This window comes from Chaetodon auriga, chromosome 9, assembly GCF_051107435.1.
Source record: "Chaetodon auriga isolate fChaAug3 chromosome 9, fChaAug3.hap1, whole genome shotgun sequence".
NCBI classification, from domain to species: domain Eukaryota; kingdom Metazoa; phylum Chordata; class Actinopteri; order Chaetodontiformes; family Chaetodontidae; genus Chaetodon; species Chaetodon auriga.
This window is the reverse complement of record NC_135082.1, coordinates 21058186-21078535: the sequence shown is the minus strand read 5'-3', so window position 1 is coordinate 21078535 and position 20350 is coordinate 21058186. Positions and strand designations below refer to the sequence as shown.

The following is a 20350-nucleotide window of genomic DNA, read 5'->3' as shown; positions in this document are numbered from 1 at the left end:
ATCACACAACTAAAGAACTACACATGCACAGAAATGTTGACTGTTTTGCTCTTGATCGCACACACACACACACACACACACACACACACACACACACACACACACACAGGTGATGGCTGTGTAAGCTTCACTCTATCCCTGTCCGTGAACCCTGCTGCTTTCATCCACGCCCTGCAGCACTTGACTGAAGACAGTAATGGTGTCCTGTGGGTAGTTGGTAACCCTATGCCCCTGCCCCAACTCAGGGATGCCAGTACATCATCAAACAGGGACACATCTCTCTGAAACCCGAGAAGGCATCAAGAGACACAATCTCTCCTTTCAAGACCTCTGAAGAGGAGGATTATTCTCAACCCTGATGCAGCCACACATACCTCACCACGGCCTCCACCATTCGTACTTCAGTCTTCAAATATTTTCGTGCTCTCTGTCCTTCGCTCTATTTTCTTCTACTCCTTTCCTTTTAACTTGTTGCATCAGCTTTTTCCCCTCTTTGTTCTCTTTTTGTTCATCTTCCCCCCCACTCTGCCAGTCGAAAAACTGCCCGAGGGCCAACAACATAACAGACTCCAGAGCTCCCGTCTCCTCCTGTTTCTGCTCTCACTCGCTTCCCCGCTCACCGCCTTTAACAAGAGACACTAAGCAGCGCTCAGCTTCATGTGAACGCATTCATCAACGTCAGGCTAAATATTCACTGGACGATTGACAAGACAGGTGCGGGATCCATCCATGAAACGTGCAGAAAAAGAAAAAGAAAAAAAAAAAAAAAGCCAGTGTGCGTTTCAGAAGCACTCCCAAACTGGCTCATCCCATTTGCACCTCATAAAAGTCTGACACAGATATCAAAAGAAAACGTCAGATTATTCAGCTCATGCAGTGTAATCTGCCTCACTAAGCGGCTTAGCTTCACCTCAGGAGATGTCTCGTGTCGGCTCTGTCACACTGACCTGCTGTCTGCCGACGTGCCTCTGCTATCGACACAGCTGTTTCCAGGACAGTTTATCCCTTCTCTCTTTGCGCTTCTCAAACACACCTTTGCTATTTTCCCTTTCCTGCTCCGAGCTGCGGTGGAGCAGCTCTCACCCAGACTCAAGTACTTGTCATCATCACATGGATTTTACACTCGGCATCAGATTCCTCCGCAGTATCTGCTCAGTGATAAGAGGCATTTTCTCAGAAAGGAATCATTTTTACCGAGAAGTTTGTTGATGCGTTGCGAGCCAGGAATACGCTCCGGCCTCTCTGTGCCAGTCTGAGATATCGATGAGATTAAGAGCAGGAATGACAACAATTTCTAGATAAACAGATCAAATTATTAGTTTCTGTTACAGGAACTTTGAGTGAGTGGTTTATGTTGAAGGGCAGAGGAAGGGCTTTTGAATATCTTATTTTGGTTTTGGAGTCAGTATTGATAGAAGTGAATTATTAATGAGAAATTTGATGCTATTTTGGCTTTTCATCAAGCTAAATTGTAAAATTATATGGTTCTTATCTTCTGTAGTTCTTCTCCTGAAGCCATAATTTTAAAAAGCCGATGTCACGTATTCTTTTACTGCTCTGGTATTTCACTCCAGAAGGGATCACGGCAGAGTTTGTTTTACTTTAGTCCATTATTGAAAATACACCATACTTATGTTACTGGTATGTGTGTGTGTGTCCTGGCAGTTACCAGTTTGGAAACCATCTTAAAGAGAAACTTGAAACTTGCTTCAGACCAGTAATCCATCAAAGTGAACACCAAGACAACTTTAGCTTTCAGTCGAGTTTGGTCATTATCGTTTGCAGTGTACCTGAAAGGGCAGGTTGATTGATCTGCTCCCAGCATGCAGGATTTGAGAATTTGCTGCCAAATTTCCCCAAATACAGTAAAAACCCCAGCTAGTGATAGATGCTTTCCTCTGAATGCAGTCTTTCAGATCAAAGTTCGTAAAAATGGGACTGTATGTTGTGAACTTTTTGTTCCTTTCGCTTCATGAAACAGACTCACGTCAGAATTCAGACAAAGCAACATAAAAATGTGATTAATCGTAACATTGGCTCTGAACTCTGGGCTCTTGTTCAGAATACACACATTTTTGCATGTCTTTTTTTGTTTGAGCTCCTGTGTGATCACTGAGGTCTGTTAGTAATCTGTATTTTAAGACTTGGTTCAGACTGCAACAAACTCACAACACCTGTCTTTTCACAGGGATAGAAAATGGTCCTGATTTTGTTGTAGCTCACTTGCATGAAGCCTCAGTCCTTACCACAGTGGTCCGGCCTCAGCTCCATGCTGGGTCCTTCGCTGCATTTCATCCCCTGCCTTTCCTGTCTCTCTTCAGCTGTCACTATTAATAAAGCAGAAATGCAGCTTTAATAAAAAAAAAAACCCTAAACTTTCGAAAGACCCAGTGAGGGAATTTTTGACTGCTGTTCATCACTGCTGTTGACTTAATCCCTCAGTGCTACTTGTGGAATCTTTTTGTTGTCTTGAGCGTGTCGTTGGGAGGTTTTGTAAAAAACTCTCTAAACTCTTGTACCCAGACCTGTTCGTACTCCCTCGGATAATGATTGATAAGCACCTCAACATGTGGCTAGTGTAATAAGTGACCACGGTGTACAGTATTAGTGAGGAGAACGGTTCTGATCTGCTGCACACACACTGTAAATCACATGTGTGTAGTCGTGGCTGTGAGACTGCTGAGTTACAAGTGTTTATGTAAGACGTTTTTTTCCCCTCTGTTTTCCTAGTCGGTGTCTTGCTGTCTTTGTTAGGCGACACACAGAGAGCACAGAGTGCATGAAGGACCCAACTGAGAGAGTCTGTTTGTATTCCACGTTGCCCTCTTTTGGGGTGCTTATTGGCTGATTTGTTGATGACATTTGGGGAATTTGTGGATTCGCCTCGTCCAAGCAAAGCTGCACTTTTTGCTCTTTTTATTTGCTCATTTTTGCTTTTCATGCTCTGACAGACAGAGCATGATCTCTTCTGTCATCCCCACTCATCTGGTTCCTCTGTACTGTGCTGTGCTTGCTACCTGTTTATCCATAAGAAGCTTTTAAGTTTGTATTCACAAGAACATCTGTTGAGCATTGGAGCTACGTTTGGCCAAAAATACGGTTTCATCTTCGATTTCCCTCCCGTCCGTGAAACGGGCATGTACGGTGTTGTCTGGTTGAGCCAGCTGAATTCAGCCAGCTGGAGAGTCAACATGGATGGATGCAGAGTAAAGTCTGAGACTGGGTTCAGCTTAGTCTAAATCTTCTCCGCTCAGTCTACCTAATAAGAACTGGTTGTACAAAGCAGCTCTGTGCATTCAGGAAGCTGGTGTTTGAATATTAGCATCTCTGGGATGTCGTACAGCTGGCAGAGTGTTATGAAGTTGCTTTTTCTTCGTCTCATTTGCTGAATCCAGAGCACACTGCAGACCTGTGGGGTGAATAGTGAAGCAGTGGATTACCTCAATTTACATTTTCCATTGCAATGGCAGGCATTAACATAATACTACTGGCTGTCTTATCAGCCAGGTGCCAGATTGCCCTGATCAAGTGTTCCTGGAAAAGGATGCATAAAACTCTTGATCTTTTTTTAATATTCTTCCACATACTTTCCTGAAGTTTAAGGATTTATATTTTTCAGTGAGGTTGTATCTTTGATGTTCTGTAGTTTTACTTGAACAGAGCAGAGATTATGAATGTGAATAGTGAAGCCCTTTGCCAGACTCACAGATACTGTACCTTGAGGCTGTTGGCCAGTGAGCAGCTTCACTGGAGCATCTGGGGGATACCTGCCTTGCTCATGGGCACTTCTCCACTCAGATGCATCCAGATGGTTTATCTTCCAGTCAGAAATACACTGCTTTTTGTTTTTAAAGTATTTGTTTTGGCATTGTTTTAGCTTTATTTTTTGACTGTAGAAACAGATGGGAAATGTGGGAGAGAGGACGTGTCAACAAAAGAAACCCACCCCTCGAACCTCTCGACCATCTCACATCCCCAAATTTTTACTGTTTACCATGTAGAAATACCAAGAAACATACATCCAACACAAGATACTTGGCATTTTGTGTGTGTGCATGTTTCTGTCTCGTCGTATGTCTAGTCTGTGTGTGTGTGTGTGTGTGTGTGTGTGCGTGTGCGGCCATGATGGGGGTCGTCGGCCTGTCAAAACACACCCCTCCATGCTAGCGGACACTACTGTCTGTCCGGCCAGACAAGTTTATTAGTTTGTCCTAAAAATACAGCCCCTCTCCTCAGACCTCTCTCACCCCGTCCAGCTCCCAGGGGTCCGCTGGTATGAGACGTCGCGGACGTCCACCAACGCCGCCGGCCTGTTCGTGGTCACAGAGGCTGTCCAGATGCCTGAAGGCAAACATTTGTTGATTGTAACTGGTCTGATGTGTTTGGATTGTGAAACTAATAGTGAATTGATGCAGTTAATGTAAGACTAGTTTTACTTTGTTTCTGTCTTATAGTTTCTGTGGTTTTCACACCTTCACCTAATATTACCAGTATTACTGAATTTTATGATAAAGTTGAGACTTGTAGTATGGGTCCTTTAAATACATTATTTGTGGCTCAGAGTTATGTGTGGAGACACGTAAATATTGTTCAAAGATTGAACTTGTGAAAGACTAAAATAGTTTATTTTTCAAGCTTTCTCGACTTTGATTTAATATGCTGGGTATACATTCCTGGTTTATTTTCAAAAGACTCTCAAGACAGCTAAAATGTCCCCATTAAAATGCATGATGCATTGGACGAAAACGAAAATAATTAAACTGACTTTAACAAAAAAAAAAAAAGAAACAGTAAATGTTTCCACCCGGGCTGCAGAACTTCAAGAAATGACATGAAAATATCCCGTGCTTCGCTGCAATTTTCCCTCATCTCAGACATTTTCAGCCTCCGGGCAACACAGAAAAGCTCTATTCATACGCATCCCAACGCAAACTGTAGGAAAAAGCCATTTTTGATTTCCTGTCATTTGGGATTTCCTCTTCCCCCAGTGTTTTGTCAGACATCAAAGTCAATTTGCAGGTAATGGCGAACAGATTAGCTAATTTGAGCAAACCTGAGCGCTTTGATAGTTTTGACACTGATCTGTGTGTGCGCGTGTGTGTGTGCGCACGCGTGTGTGTGTTTGCATCCTAAGGGCCCTGCCTGTGTCACGTTACAGGAAGAACACTGTTGAGGGGCCCCAGCAGTTTAAACAAGTGGCACATTACAATGCAAGGAGCACGGGTTTTGCACTTCGACACGTAATGACAGATAGTTTCAGTGCGGTGGGCCAAAGCAAACATCGTCCTCACACAGCAAGCTGAAAGCTTTCACCCCCACCAAGATGATCCACTGTCCCCCCTCTGCTCTGGCCACCGCTTTGTGATTTTTAATTTAAATCATCACAGGCCAGTCTGCTGCTAACGAATCGTGTTTTTCCTACGAATGACTGAGTGCAGAGAAGAAGCTGATTCTTCAAACTTTTAACTTGTTTTGGATGTGAATGGGATCAAATCCAAATGAATTTTTCTTCCAGCAGGATAAATAACGCTCAGCGAGGATCTCTGCTGTCTCATTTGTAGATTGATTTTGCTCATGAACTCAGTGTGAACACTGGTTAAATACTGCATTAAAAATAAAGCTTCGGCTCATTTTTTATAATTCAGAGGATGTCAGGCATAACTCAGACAAGTATGTGACAGCAGAGAAAGTCATCTCAGTCTGTGAACTTCGAGTCAACGTGGCACTGAGACACAGAACTGCTGATGCTGGTGGGAACGTCAGTAATTTTGCAGGTATTTGTTAATAAACTGAATTATTGGACAAGGTGAAAATTTGCCCTGATGGTGTCACCAGATGAAAAGTTAAGGGATCACCAAAATTATTGCAATTCATTCTTTGGGCTACACAAATGTACAAAATTTCATCTGAATCCATCAATTAGTTGTGATTTTTCAGTCTGGACCAAAGTGGTGGACTGACACAGATGTTTCAATGATGTAGTCAAAGTGCTTGTTATTTTCTGACCAACACTTCAAAACCTGAAATGTCTTTTGTCGTTTTAAAGTTATGTGATTTAAAATAAGTTTCTACAGTATTTTTTTTTAGCTTTCTGCTGCTCATCTAAAGCCACTGACAAAGACTTGGCTAACAGACGAGTTGTTCTTGGATACTATGAGTCTGTGTCTTTCTCTGTGGTTATTCTCGACACACCCGTCGACTCATCAACAGCCTCTTATACTGAGTGTTGCATTAAACGCATCATTAAAAGCCCCTCAGATCACAGTCCTGTGTCTCCTGTGATGTATTGACAGCAGCTCTCAACACAGCAAACAGCTGAGCTTTTTTTTCCTGTGAAAGAGATACCGCTGTCTAAATACTTCACAGGTACTTCCTCCGCCCTGAAGGGCTGAGAGGTGGAGGAGATCCAAACAAAGACATGGTATCATTTAGTCACGGAGGATTAACCAACTCTGAGGGAGTTATTTGGACCCATCTCCTCTTTATTTCCACAATATCACTGTTTGTTTTGGGCAGCCTTTGTCTTGTATGTTTTCTATTATGTGGCACTTCAGAGGATGATAATGGCTGTTCTTCATCAGGTGTTTCCTCTTTTAAAGAGCTCTTCTCTTTATCTGATCAGCTGTTGAACTCTGCATTGTCTACAGTGACCGGAGTAGTAAGTGTATATGTGTGTGTGTGTGACAGGCGGACATGATGTTCAGTTCGGGGGTCTTCTGGATGGGCCTGGTCTTCATCCCCGTCACCTCGCTGGTCTTTGACGTGGCCTACAAAGTGTGAGTTTTCTCTGCGCCCTCCTCGCTCATCACCACTCCGGTACAGGAAATTCCTCAGGAATCTCTTGTATCTCCTGAAGAAATTCCTGCTCCGTGTTTTTGTACGGACGTCCGAGGAAGTCGAGCTTTTCCATTCTGTGGATGCTCCATTGGAAATGTTTCTGCCCTGCGTGTGATTGACATCAGCCCACAGCAGATTCAAGGTTTCAAGACTAATTTGCAAAGCTGGACGTTTTATTTCCTGATGTCCTCGAAGCAGTGTGAATCGGTCAGTGGGGTATTTTGATGTCAGTCTGTCACATGGTTTTTTTAAAATGTTGTTTAACTTACAGGGTGAAGAGGGTGTGTTTCAAGACTCTGGTGGATGAGGTGCAGGAGCTCGAGGCTTTGTCCAAAGACCCAGGAGCAGTGGTGCATGGGAAGAGGTACAGTCACACTTCACTCCTCGAGTCTTTGTTCCATGACTGTAGATTCACATTTTACATTTATTGATTGGATGTTTTGTCTCTAAGGGGAACAAAAACAAAACGTGGTTGATAAAAACAGTTTAAAATATATTTTCCTCGTGAAAATAAAGATGAGATAATGTGATGTTTGTCACTGTGGACATGTCCACACTAAATATACAAAGGGAGAGCAGCACAGTTACAGCATAACAAAGTCTATACTGTCCATAACATCATAAAGCCCAACACGACCAACACCTCTGCCAATATTCTTTTGGTTCACAAAAGAGAGCATTTTTTCCAAATTGTCAAGATCAACATGGAGGAAGAATCATCTATAACCTCCCAAATCCCTCGAAATTTCACAAATACTCATGAGTCCACTGCCAACACTGTTCCTGTGTGGAAGGAAGAAATCTTAAAATTGCTGCTAAATTGCAGGAGTTTGACTGTAATGTCAGTAATCATGTCATAAGAGTCGACATCTCTCTTTTTTTTTCACTCCAACACCGAATGTCTCATTTTAAAGCAGCAGCGCTCCTATATTAAAGCCATATATTCTAAGAAAATCAGTAGAAGCGGCTCTGCTCTGCTCTCTGGAGTCTGAGGCCTGCAGCACTCATCAACATGGAGCAGATCAGTGTGAGATCTCCTGCTGGCTGAAAGTGATCCCCCGGCCTGGCCACTGTCCCGGACCCAGCAGGCTGCAGAGACACACACACACACACACACACACACACGTCCGTACAGAAACAAACATGTAGAGAATGCAGAGATACACGCACACAGATAAATGGAAGATTTTGCATCCATTCAGAATACACACGTAGGAGAACCTATGTGTGCACATCCAGACGTTCACAGAGGGCTCATGTACACACACTGGCTGGTTTTACATGAAGGCCTGAATATCTGACACACTTACGCTTTGTTCCTCCCCTGCGTCTCCAGAGTTTTGTCTCCCTACATGGTGTTTGTACCAGCAGGTAGAGCAGCTGGCAGGTCCATCCACTCTGGAGGTGCTTGGACTCGAGCTTGATGTATGGGTCATTAAATCTTCCTGTGGTGCTCAGCGTGCTGCTAACACACTGCCTGTTTCTGTTTCTGTGTGTGTGTAGCTTGACGGAGAGGGCCCAGCTCCTGAAGAACGTGTTCAAGAAGAGCACGGTCAGTTTGTACCGGTCTGACTCCATGCAGCAGAACCTGCTCCGTAAGTCCCACAGTTATTCTTTCTCTCTTGCCTCCTTTCTTACTCACTGTGCCTCACGTGGGAGGCGTCAGGTCTCTTACCCCAAAAACTCCAGTTTGTCCATGTTAGATTTTTCTGCTTCCAATCTGTTCCCTCATCAGGAGAGCAGGCGGGGGTCATTATTCCTCCTCTGACACAGCTCTATCTCTAAGACCTCCTTAGGACTAGTAACACTTGTCTTCATAGAAACTCTGCGATGACCAAATGCACGAAACACACGTCATCATGTCTGCGAACAGCCCCACACTGTCCCCGTGTCTTAACCTGCACTTTATCCACCCAGCAAACTGCTCATATGAGCTGTATTTTCATAGCGAGCTGGAGACATGAATATGAATCTCACTCCTTTTTTTTAATAATCTGAAAAGTATAAAAAACTGTAAAGTGCTGAAAGTCAGCCGTGAAGTTATTACATTTTTTCCTGATTTTAATCAGTTTTGTTATTTTTCCAATGTATATTATTTTTTAGATATGTGATATGATATATTTGTTCAGGATAAGACAACATGAAACACTAATGTATCTCAGGCCCCATTCAAACAGCATTAATGTGACTGTTGGAGGTTGGTAATAAAATATTTCCCCTTCTCATAATAAGTCATTTTAGCCAAAGGCAGATTACAGGAAATGGCTCATTTGGCCCCAAAATAATAATAATTTTGTTGCTACAGTCTTCTTGCACTGCGGTTTGTTGTACATCTGATCTTTTGCAACCAAACCGCTTCCACTCTGAAGTCGCTCCCCTTTTAGGACTAACTCTTCCACCGTGGAGCTGGTAGCAACATTACTTTGACTTTCCGCCATGTTTGTTGTTGCTCTACGTAACAGTCAGAATATTTCCATTATCCCGATATGAATTTTTAAGACATCAGTATCATGAACCACGTGATATGGCACAGCCCTGTGGCTCACTGTTATTTATTATCTTCAACAGTGTTGAATCAGTTTGGCTGTACAAACAGTGAACTAACATTACAACTGCGGCATCTTCCTCTGTCAGAGGTTATGTCGACTTTGTCCTTCATCGTATCAGTGTTAACAACTGATCTGTCAGGTGAACAAAATCCTTCTTCAGCTGTGACATTTTGACACACTGACTGATGAAATGCAGTGACTGTAAAAGCAGCTGTGCAGTATGCATAACAACATAGAGATACACTTTTACTCGTATCTCTCTGGACTGGAATTAAATTACAGGAGGACGGGAGTTTGCCAAGAATAACAGCAGGTAATGGGGGCTGTAATTATTACTGGGGTGTGGGCTGAAAAATCACAGACATGTGCGCTTCAGATCGGATTAGAATAACTGGCCAGCACAGGTGATGGTGAAATCCCCCCATGTCCCCCAGAGAAAACATGACTTTCTGCTCGAGTAGAGCTGCTGCGCCATCTAAAAGGTGTATCTTCCGTATCAGCAGCGGAGCTCAGGTGTCATCAGCGTCAAAGGCTTTGCGGTGATCCTCTCAGCATGAGTTTGTCTTCTGTCTTCTGTTCATTTTTCTCTGTTCTGTTGTGTCCTTTGTCTGATCAGTTTGTTTTTTGTTTGTCTCATAGGTGGGGATGAGACCATTGTTGTGTGATACCTTTTTTTAAGTTCCATTGTTCAAACCTCACCCCGTTTAAATCTCCAGACCCCTCTAGCTCCCCGATAGACGCCTCCCTCCTCGCCTCTTTCCGCTGTTGACTTCCCCTCGTGTGCCTCGTGTGTCCTGAGTTGAGCTCGGTAGAGCGAGATAACGATGAAATGATGAAATGTTGCGCTGTTATTCCCCCACAATGCACTCCTCTCAGCGGGGTCCTTTGAGCTTCCCCGCTGGCCTCCAGGTACTGACCGAGTCATTTGACACCTGAAGGTGAGTCAGGGGTCAAAGGTCAGAATGGAAACCCTGTAGGAAAGCTTAGGTGGTAGATCACAGGGCTGCTTTTATACTACAGATAAAACCTTTGTCATTACTTTTTTAAACTCCCTTTAGTGTCATTTTCTTCAGTTATTTATTTTAAAGGAATAGTGTGACATTTTGGGAAATATGTGTATTCACTTTTTTTGTTAAACACGAATCTACAGTCGAGCCCATCATGTATTAGCATTAGTGATGCATTACATCACGCAACAGACTTTTTTTTTTAAAGAGTCTTTGAGGATGAGGATGAAATGTGTCTTGTAAGTGTTGTTAAATGACCCTCTGTGTTTTTCAACCATCGTCAGGTCATTGTCTTTCAGAGAAGGGATGCTATAGTTAGCTGCCACTTAGCTTAGCTTAGCATAAAGTCTGGAAACAGGTGAAAACAGCCAAACAAACCAGATACAATGTGTTTATATATTAGGCTTTAGAGGTGCTGGTGGGCAGATCTTAGTTTGTTTGGACTGGGCCAGGCTAGCTGTTTATGCTAAGCTAAGCTAACTGTCTGCTGGGTGTAGTTTGAGGTTTCAGTCTTCTCATCTGTTGGCAAGAAAACCAACTGCATATTTCCCAAGATGTTGAACTATTGCTTTAATTTTTATCTTTTTGTTAATTGTTTATTCAGTTTATTCAGTTGATTTATTTGTGTCTTCTCATACGATATTTTTGTTATCACTGATCTGCATGACCTGAGTTTTAAATGCTTCGATCCTCTTTCAGATGGCTACGCCTTCTCTCAAGACGAGAACGGAGTGGTGTCTCAGTCTGAGGTCATCAGAGCGTACGACACCACCAAACAGAGGACCAACGAGTGGTGAGCCGCCGGCCAATCCGGAGCCACAGCAGCCACCTCTGATGGCGAAATTTGAAGCTTAACGGGGAGAAGAGGAGGCGCGAGCGCGTGCCTCCTGCACTGAGGGGATGTTTGGACGTGGCTATGAAATGGACAGAGGAGAGTGACATCGAGTTGTCTTTGAAAAAGGGAAGGAAAAAAAAAAACAAGGAACAAACGAAACGTGTTCACTATCAGCTGTAGTTGTGTGTCCGGCAGACATGATGAGCACTGTGCTTTCTTAGCGGTCTGCGGTCTGAAGTTCTTCACTGTTCTCGCTCACTTTGTTGGAGCGAATGTCTCCTCTCTATTGGAAAGCATCTAAAGTCATTTAATTAGATTGAAATCAAACTCATGAACACTGTTTATTATAGAAGACACTGGACGACGATTGGTTTTAGGATCTGAACTTGTCAAAGATTGCCAAAGAGCAGTCGTATATACAATCTTCCAAGTACTCGTGAATTCGGAAAACTTTAAACCAAATGTAATCACACTCCTGAGTGTATTCCAGCACTAAACGGACCACTTCAGAGCAGACACTTGTAATATTTCAATTTTGTTTTTGCACTTAACGCAGCATCTATTGTGTAAAGCCTTACATCTGCTCATGCCTTCACTCTGGTTTCTTTGAAAGTACGTTTCTTTCTTTTTAGTTTCCTTTTTAAAGTATGTAGATATCGTGCCTGCTTGTATTTATTTTTTTCCTTTTTATTCTCTTTTGGAAGAAGTTGCCTCCTGCAACCTGCCGTAGTCCTGTCTCCACCGTCTTTACAGCAGAAGCATTGCTCTTGACGAATAATTGCATTCCACACGTCACTCCTGTCTCAACGATCACAACGGTGCCTACGTAGACCTTTTCCCTCATAGAAGAAAACGATAGCCAAGAGTAGTTTAGCCAGCTAGCTTAGACCAGTGCTCCACACACGCTCACTGACGACAAAACCACTGTCTCCCCACCACAGTATTGCACTCGTACAATGTGAAAACTACAGAGTGCCTTGTGGCACATGTGTTCAGTAAGATTTGTTCCTGCAGAGGTGAACAGGAGGCTCTCTGATGGTCTTGTGGAAGCTAACAGTCGTGATAGTGTTTCCCTTAAAATGGAGATTTTATCCTTCTAACATAAGTGCCATTAGCTTAAGGGGGAGAGAAATATTAGCCAGGAAAACTCCACGACGATATCAAAACTACTTTGTCTCTATAGTTATTTTGTGGATTTGTATTTTTATATTGGAGATGTATGAATTTTGCATTGACTGGCTTTGTAATGAACTGTCTGTAACTTTTTGGTTTTTTCTTCCTCTGATCAACTGGCAGGATAGAATAGATCGAATGAGAAAACTGAGCTTTCTTAAATGTCTTGTTACTATTAATATTAATATTGTTACAGCTTGATTTATTTATAATTGACTACTTAATGTCCGTGTGATTGCTTTCTTCTCCCTATGGGAGATCAGATTTCTGATGGTGTGTGTGAGTGTGTGTGTGTCAGTGTATTGCCTGCATGTGCATGTGCTGTATGTGTGTGTGTGTCACCTCTAATGTGGATAACGTCTGTGTATGCATTGCATGTCTGTGTCCTCCGTGTGAGACTGGGACTCTCTGGCGTCTCAGTCCTCCTGGTGTGTTTCTTTTATCGTGTGTGTGTGTGTGCGTGCGTGAGTGTGTGTGTGTGTGTGTGTGAGAGAGAGAGAGAGAGTGTGTGTGAGAGTGAGTGTGGTGAAGCTTGCTCCAGTGTCCGTCTGCACGACTCCAGGTATAGCTATGGTGTACTGCTGTGTGCTGATGCATGGCCCGTTTGGGAGAGTGTGGGTGTTGGTGTGTGGTACGAGTGTGTGCGCGTGTGTGTGTGTGTGTGTGCGCCCGGGTGTGTGCGCGGTCGAACTCTCAGCCTCGACTGTGGGAGTTTCTGATGCTCGGCTCGCTTCGACAGGAGATGTTGCACAAAGCACTCCATGTACCTTTCCAGTAGTGGATATCTGGTATTCTCTGGTTTCGGGTCATGATTTCTCTTCAGTGTACATGTTTGTATCTTGTGTTCTTCATGCAGTGTACCTCTGCTTTTCAGGAAAGCTCGTCTGTGTTTCTCAGCTTAGTGAGGGTTTCTGATTATTTTCCTCTGCTGGTCTTCAGTGTTAAAACTTAATTGGTTGTCATCTTGTCAAAAAATTGCCAAACTGCTGAATGTGGATGTCGTCGTTGTGGAAGGCTTGGACTGTTGCTTTCTTTTTCCAGAAAACATAAAACACACGTTGTTGTCTGTGAAAGTCGTGGGCTGCATGAATGGATAACACAAACTGTTCTCTGAAATGTTAACTGTACTGCTTTGATTCTCCCTCGAGTGTTGATCACTTCACAAAAGAGAAAAAAAAAAAACGCACCTTTGAACTTTCTTTTCGATATTTGTTTCTTTTCCGTCATTTTGTTCAATGATTGTTCTGCATGTTGGGACTGCAAACTTATAAGTGTTGTCTTTTACTGCCATGAAGGACTACTGAAATAAACTTTACAATCAATGAGGAACAATGTGAACATCATCGCTGCTTCTTCTGTGTGTGTGCAGGTTTGTAATCACTGTTATCTTCTGTGTGTGTGTGTGTGTGTGTGTGTGTGTGTGTGTGTGTGTGTGTGTGTGTGTGTGTGTGTGGTGACAAACAGGACATACGTGCAGCAGTGAGAGCTAAACAGGAAAAGGCAGAGAGGAGCATCAGTCTGCCTGCAGGACAAACAAATGACACCAGCAGAATCAGGATTTGTCGACCTTCTACTCAGTCAGGGAGCCATTTTTTATTCTTATTCAGCCTTTAAGATCTAGCTCAAAAATCTATTGGCAGCTGTTTTTATCATCTATAACTGATTCATGAAGCATAGGTAGCAACAGTTTAAGCTAAATATCTTTGGTTTTTGGACTGTAAGACCTTGAGCTTAAGGAACTATTTTCAAACATTTTACAGATCAAACAGTAAGTTGAGAGAATCAGATGAATCAATAACTAATCGTTAGCTCCGGCCCTGCTACAATCACTTAAAGAATACTTGTTGAGCAGCTTTGTCAGAAATGCAATAGAGGAGAAACTTTACAGTGCAGCCAAAAAGAAAATCTCCTGGTTTCAACCGATTGCAAAGAGCAGCTGGTGTATCTGTGTTTGATCCATCTTGTAGTATTACTGCAGTATTTAACTGGATCTGCTGACGGTTAAACGGCTGCTTTCTTGTTTTGACGTCATTAGTTATTATAATACAAACTGTGGCGTCGCTCTCACTCAGTGTTCATGGTCTGTGATCCCTTTGATCAATATTTATTACCCTCACCTGAGCTGTGACGTGTCGTCATGCTGGATTACATGCATGCATCTTTCCTCTGAGCTCAGATGGAAGGTTTGAATCCAGGGCAGGAATGGCGGACTCCGCCACTAGTAATGAAAACTATAGAGATAATGGAAGGGAAAAACTGCCTACCATGAATGGTATCAAAAGCCTGGTTTGAGTCATGAAAATGTCAAATATTACAACTTTATTTAACTACAGTGATTTAAGCATATGACAGGTTTTATAATGAGAGTTTCCAGAAGTTTCTGACCCAGAAAAAAGTTTGAATTTCGATGCAACTGGTGAGACAGGACAGAGTAAAAGCCTCCCGTGTGAGGACTAATAATCAGGATTCCTGCCTTCATGGATAACTTGGAAAAGAAGCTGGAAACTTTTTGAGGCCTGGCAAAGACATTAAAGATTTTAACTATCCCAAAGATTTAGGAAATGTCATGAAAACTTGTTCACAACTTGCATTTTCCTTTTATAAGCAGAGCGTGGAATGTGAGACCTGAAGTCTGAACTGACAGCTGCAAATTAAACAAGACCTGAAAAAGTTAACGCTGGAATCTGTCAAATTACTGATGACGGAGGCTGTATTTTGTGATATAACAGCTCAGTGATAACAGGCTTTAGGGAACCCTGAACGCAGCAGCAAACATCCTCAGACTGAGCAGTTTGCAGGTTTCATGAGATGCTGATTGCCAAGTCTATTTCACAGTCAGATAAGCGGAGAACAGAAAGGCCTTTGTTGAGATTTTTCCATACCTGTTGCTGCAACCTAAACCTCTATTTCTGGGGCGAGTTGTTTTTAACACTGTGGCCATGCCATGCTCATTGAACACTGACAATGACTGATCTCAGCGCTGCATTCCTGCTGTGAAGTCTGGCGCAAGAATGAGCGACAGGTAGGGAGCTGCTGTGCAGGCCCGGCCGCTCCGGTTTCCTTTTTGTTTGAGCGATGATGAGGCTTCTTTCAGAGCACTCGCGCTTTTTTTGTTCACGTGTCAAAAAGTGTCATTTAACAGAGTTTTCATTTATCAGCGCACAGAATGTACTGAGGGACAACTTTTTATTTGCTGTAAGTTCGGGAATCAATATGACAACCCTGCTCTGGCTATAATGCCTGTACAACATCTTATAAAAGTCCACATTTCCACCAAAATTAAATGTCCTTTGTTTGTCAAGTCCTCCTCTCCTTCAGAGGCCCCTGCGATTGTCAAAAAACACAATATTTCCCTGGTTTCCAACATCTATTTCTAACAAAGTAAGAGTTTGACAGTGTCGCTGCCTACAGCATTTCTGTTTTTTAAAGAAGGTGTGTGATCCGCTGCTAAGATTTTAGTCTGTATTGTAAGCTGTCACCTTGAAAAACAGCATGTATAAAAAATACAATGTAGTCCAGTGAGGTCTGTTTACAATATAAGATAAAAGTGCACGAGAATCCAAACTGTTAGTGCCTCTAACAGGTCTGTTGGTGTGTCCTGATGTGTGATGCGGAGGGGGAAGCGCCTCAGGCCACGTCGCTCCACCACAGCAGCTTTGTTGTACTTTATCCCTCGTCCTCCTGTTGCTCTCTGTGTCCATTGAGCCGGCCCGGGCCCTCCGCCCAAACACCGCCAGCTGTGCTGCAGTGCGTTTGTCCTCGCCGGCTCACATCCCACCATCTAAAGATACTGTAATCCCTCTATTTCCCCCGCTGGGAGCCCTGTCAGCTCTGTCCGAAGTCGGCGAAGCTCTTGGCCGCTGTGAAGGCGTCAGGCTGCAGGGGGAAGAAGTACTGCTGCGGCAGGAGGAACCCGGTGCTCTGAGAGGGCATGGAGGGCTGGTGGAGCTGGAGCTGGGTGTGGGTGGAGGGGTGCTGGATGCCTCCTGACATGGGTGCCGGTGGGGATGTGTAGGGGGGAGGTGGGGGCGGCGGCAGAGTCTGAGGGGTCTGCGTGGGGGTGGAGGCTGACGAGGAGACGGTGGCAGACACCAGGCAGCCGTGCTGCTGCCCCTGACCCCCGAGGGAGAACCTCCGCATGGAGCTGCCGCCTCCGGCCGAGCTGGAGCTGGTGGTGGCGGTGCTGGACTGTCGCGACGGGGCGCGGAGGCTCGGGGGAGCGGTAGTGAGGATCATGGGGATGGTTTCGCCCTGGCAGCTGCGGAGGGAGAAGCGAATGGGCTGCTGGGTCGGCTGCTTGGGCCGCAGGCAGGTGCAGCAGTAGACGGCCACCAGAGAGCCGACCACGACGAAGGCGACGAAGATGCTTCCCACCATTAGGAAGGGCACGTAGACGGGCTCTGAGGGCAGAGGACGCGCAGGCAGGTTAGGATAATAACGAGGAAGCAGAAAGCTGCAGGTTATTAAGATGTGCAACATGAAGGGAGCCGGTACAATTACAGCTCTGATTTTCTATTTTCATTTCACCGGAGACACAAAAATAACAGCCGGAAGACTTTCAGAGAAAAATCAAAAAGATCTAAAAACTGAAACACACCTTACTTAAACCCCATATGTAGCATTTAAAAGCACATTATAAACATTTCATAAATGGTGCATAGCACATTTTAATGAAGCTGAAAGCAGATATAAGAGCATTTTAAGTGTTTACTGATTTACAATATTTGTCAATTACAACCTCTATGAAGACATATTTTATAGTAATACAGCTGTGTTTTACTACATTGTCATTCATGAACTGTTTACACACCAGCCTCCACCTGTGGGTGCCCACAGGAGGTGTTTTAGCTATTGACTTAAATAAACTCTTAACTCCATTAAAAGCTGTTATAAAATGAATGTTTATATAGTGCTTATATGAATCCTAAATGTGCAGGTTAAGTAAAGTGTTGCCTTGATGCTCACTAAAAACCACAGCCTGTCCTGCTGTTTACGGAGGCTAAAATCCTCATTCTGAACATTTGATCAGGACATTTCTTCTGAATCCTTCATCGGATTATTAACAAAGACTAACAGACACATTCCTGGTGGAAAACACAAACAGCTCAGGTTACACTCCAGCCCATTTGCACTTTGGGAGGAAATCAGCCAATGTTTATTTATTTTGAGGGGGAAAAAATTAGGAAATTGCGAGCACACAGTCAGTTCAGTTCAAGCACCACAGCTTATCAGCTCGGGAAATTTAAAGAAAACTGCTGAAACCTTGAGGGTTAAAGCGGCTTATTATTAAAGATTTCACAACTAACAGAGGGTTAATGTAACACTTCGAGTCTGTTCAATGTTTAAAGGAGCCAAAGAAAAGGAGTTGCTGTCTCATAATGTTGTGATTACTTTGGTTGGCAAATTAAGGAGCTGTCAGAGTGAATGAGTTTTATATTTGGCAGCACAATAAGCCTGCTTGTGTGGGAAAGCTGTGAGGAAACATTCCTGCATTGTGATCCAGCAAGTTTTGTCCTAATTTCTGCTTAAAGATCCGTAAAGAATTAGTTTTAAGAGCATTTGCTGAGTGACTGGCATCAAAAAACTCTTTAGTTTTCCTTTTCGCGCTGATGGAATCTGCAGTGAGTTGAGGTCAAACGAAGCCACAGGAACGGAGACAAAAGCAGGTGTTGGAAACTGGACACTTTGGTTGATTCATGCTGGAAATCATGAAAACCTTAAAAAAGCAATAATTCAACTGACATTAATTCCACATAAAAAGGTGCCATAAGAAAGCTTTGCAAAACAGACGATATGCATCTAAGAAAAGTGTAATTTTCAACACATTAGGAGCTTTTTCCTGCAACTTTCTAACAAGTTAACACGTGTTTATATTTAGTTTTCCACATGTTGTGTTGAATAGTCCCACAAACGCCTTTAAAGACACATTTGTTTGGGCTTTGACTAGATGCAGCAAATCTTAAGCATATTCATTTGACATAATTTCAAATCACAGTAGGTGGTCTGATCGATGGAAACGAGGAAAGCACTGAAACTGCTCCATCCTGTCTTTACTGATGGTGACCAGATGACCTCTGACCTCCGTAGAACTTTCCTAAAAATCAATCAGACTAAAAAGCCACAAATTAGTCTAAAAGTGTGCATCTTATTGCGTTTTTGTTATTTATTTTTAGGTTAAACAGAATTTATTTAACAATGAAATCACGTATTTGTGGTGTTTTTTATCCAACCTGGTTCAACTCTGAACTAATTCGCTCTTTTATGTGAAGTTTTGCTGAAATGCAGCACTTAAGGAAGACCTGAAATTTTAAAATTAACGATTTTTCATCCCTTAAACTTACGCGCTGCAAACTCGGTGTTGTCCACCTCCCTGTCGTTGGTGCAGCTGCCCTGGTCCAGCCGTGCGTCCGCGGCCGCGCAGCAGTAGCGCAGCGAGCAGGAGCCGCAGCACACGGTGGCGTCCATGGTGTCAAAGTCCTCCGGACACTGGAAGCCCTCGTGATAATTACCATTAGCGTCCAGCCAGCCGTGGCAGTACTCCCCCTGTGCGTCCGATATCCGCAGATTCCAGGTCAGATATCCCAGCAGCAGGCAGTTCAGCAGGCGCACCATCCCGGCAAGCCGCTGCGGTTCACGGTTCCCTGCGTCCTGTGGGCTTCAGCTCCCGGACACCGAGCGTGCCAGTCCGGGTTAGAGACTCTTCATTGACATCTATTTACTGACAGAGAAACGCAGTGAATGGATCCAGAGATGGAAAGTTATGTCACCGTCATCTTTCCACCGCGCACACCGTTTGGAGCCACAAGTTTGCCAAATTGCAAAGTGAGAAAATCCTTAATTGAATCTCCTCTTTCGGGTCACTTTTAAAATCTCAAATAACTTCTCATCCAGGCGTGTAGCTCAGAGTGCGGCAGTCTGTCCGGGTTTCTCCCCGCTCTCCCTCTTCATCGAGCTGCTCCCGGGGTCATTTGTTGTTGTCGGTTCAGACGTTGTGCGCCCACTTCGCTGGAGACTTGGTGCTTTTGTGACTCGGACTCAGAACGCGCGCACGTAACCCCCCATTAACCGTACGTGCGCGTTCACGGGGCGGGGTGGTCGCTGCGGTGCAATGATGCCAATTATTCAAATCCCTGAATGAGCTCAAATAACATGCATAAATTATCTTAATTAACCAGCTACGGCTGTGCGGCCGCGGTGGAGATGTCAGCGCAGCATATGGAAACTAATGAATAAATAAAACTGAATGATATTAATTACATTTTAGACTGAGCTCTGTGTAAAGGTCTGCGTGTAGAAAAGAAGCAAACCAGGCTACAGTAGCCCAGCCTGTATGTCAAATTCAGAGGAAAGAAAAACAAAACAAAAAAAATACTCGTGAAATTTAAAGTGAGGCCTCTCAAACAAGAAATAACACAATCATCCTGTTAGAAATGAAAACTTGAATTCATGAGTGATAAAACACATAAATCCTCAGGTTGCTGCTACAGGTGAGCTTGGTCTGCTATGAGCAAGAGCTAATGTTAGCTGAAATGAGCAGATACCAAATATCACTGTGAAACTGTTTTTACTCTCAGTTTACTGACTCTACTCCACTTCTGCTTCAAATATTGATGTATTTGTGGGGCGTCTTTGGACAGATGCTAGCCCACAGATAAAAATTAGTTAGCCTTCTGATCTAACTCTAGCTGCTTTAGCCTGTTGGCAATTCAGAGATTATAGTCCCTGATAAATAAAGAAATAAAATCACATGACATTAAATAATTATCTTGAAATAGAGTCACTGTTCAGTATCTGTCACAAAGACTCACTTTAATGCATGTAAACAGATTTATTCTGTGGCCAATAAACTGTATCTCTCTCTTTAAAAAAAAAAAAAAAAAAAAAAAAAAAGTAGCCTATCTCGCTAATTTGGTGTCTTATGTTAAATCACCATGTAAAGATTATTATAT

The 20350-nt window shown here is 43.4% G+C and overlaps 2 protein-coding genes across 13 annotated transcripts in view; one reads left to right on the top strand and one right to left on the bottom strand.

Annotated features, from left to right (window-relative positions):
* Positions 1–13744, top strand: part of atp8a1 (ATPase phospholipid transporting 8A1) — a 98142-nt gene extending 84398 nt beyond the window's left edge. For 10 of the 12 annotated variants that reach the window (XM_076739189.1, XM_076739194.1, XM_076739192.1 and 7 more), the window contains 4 exons: positions 6688–6776; positions 7109–7201; positions 8341–8432; positions 11093–13744. In XM_076739189.1, coding sequence (XP_076595304.1) covers positions 6688–6776; positions 7109–7201; positions 8341–8432; positions 11093–11190 — 372 coding nt within the window. In that variant the 3' untranslated portion in view covers positions 11191–13744. Of the gene's footprint in view, positions 1–6687; positions 6777–7108; positions 7202–8340; positions 8433–10025; positions 10177–10262; positions 10325–11092 lie in introns of those variants that run through there. The other 2 variants (XM_076739193.1, XM_076739196.1) reach the window with 2 other exon arrangements.
* A 1827-nt stretch (positions 13745–15571) lies between these two features.
* Positions 15572–19398, bottom strand: shisa3 (shisa family member 3). Its single transcript, XM_076738407.1, has 2 exons — positions 18743–19398; positions 15572–16801 (listed from the first exon to the last, which is right to left on the bottom strand). The coding sequence occupies exons 1-2, from the start codon at positions 19011–19013 to the stop codon at positions 16227–16229; spliced, it is 846 nt and encodes a 281-aa protein (XP_076594522.1). The 5' UTR covers positions 19014–19398; the 3' UTR covers positions 15572–16226.
* Between the last annotated feature and the right edge of the window lie 952 nt (positions 19399–20350).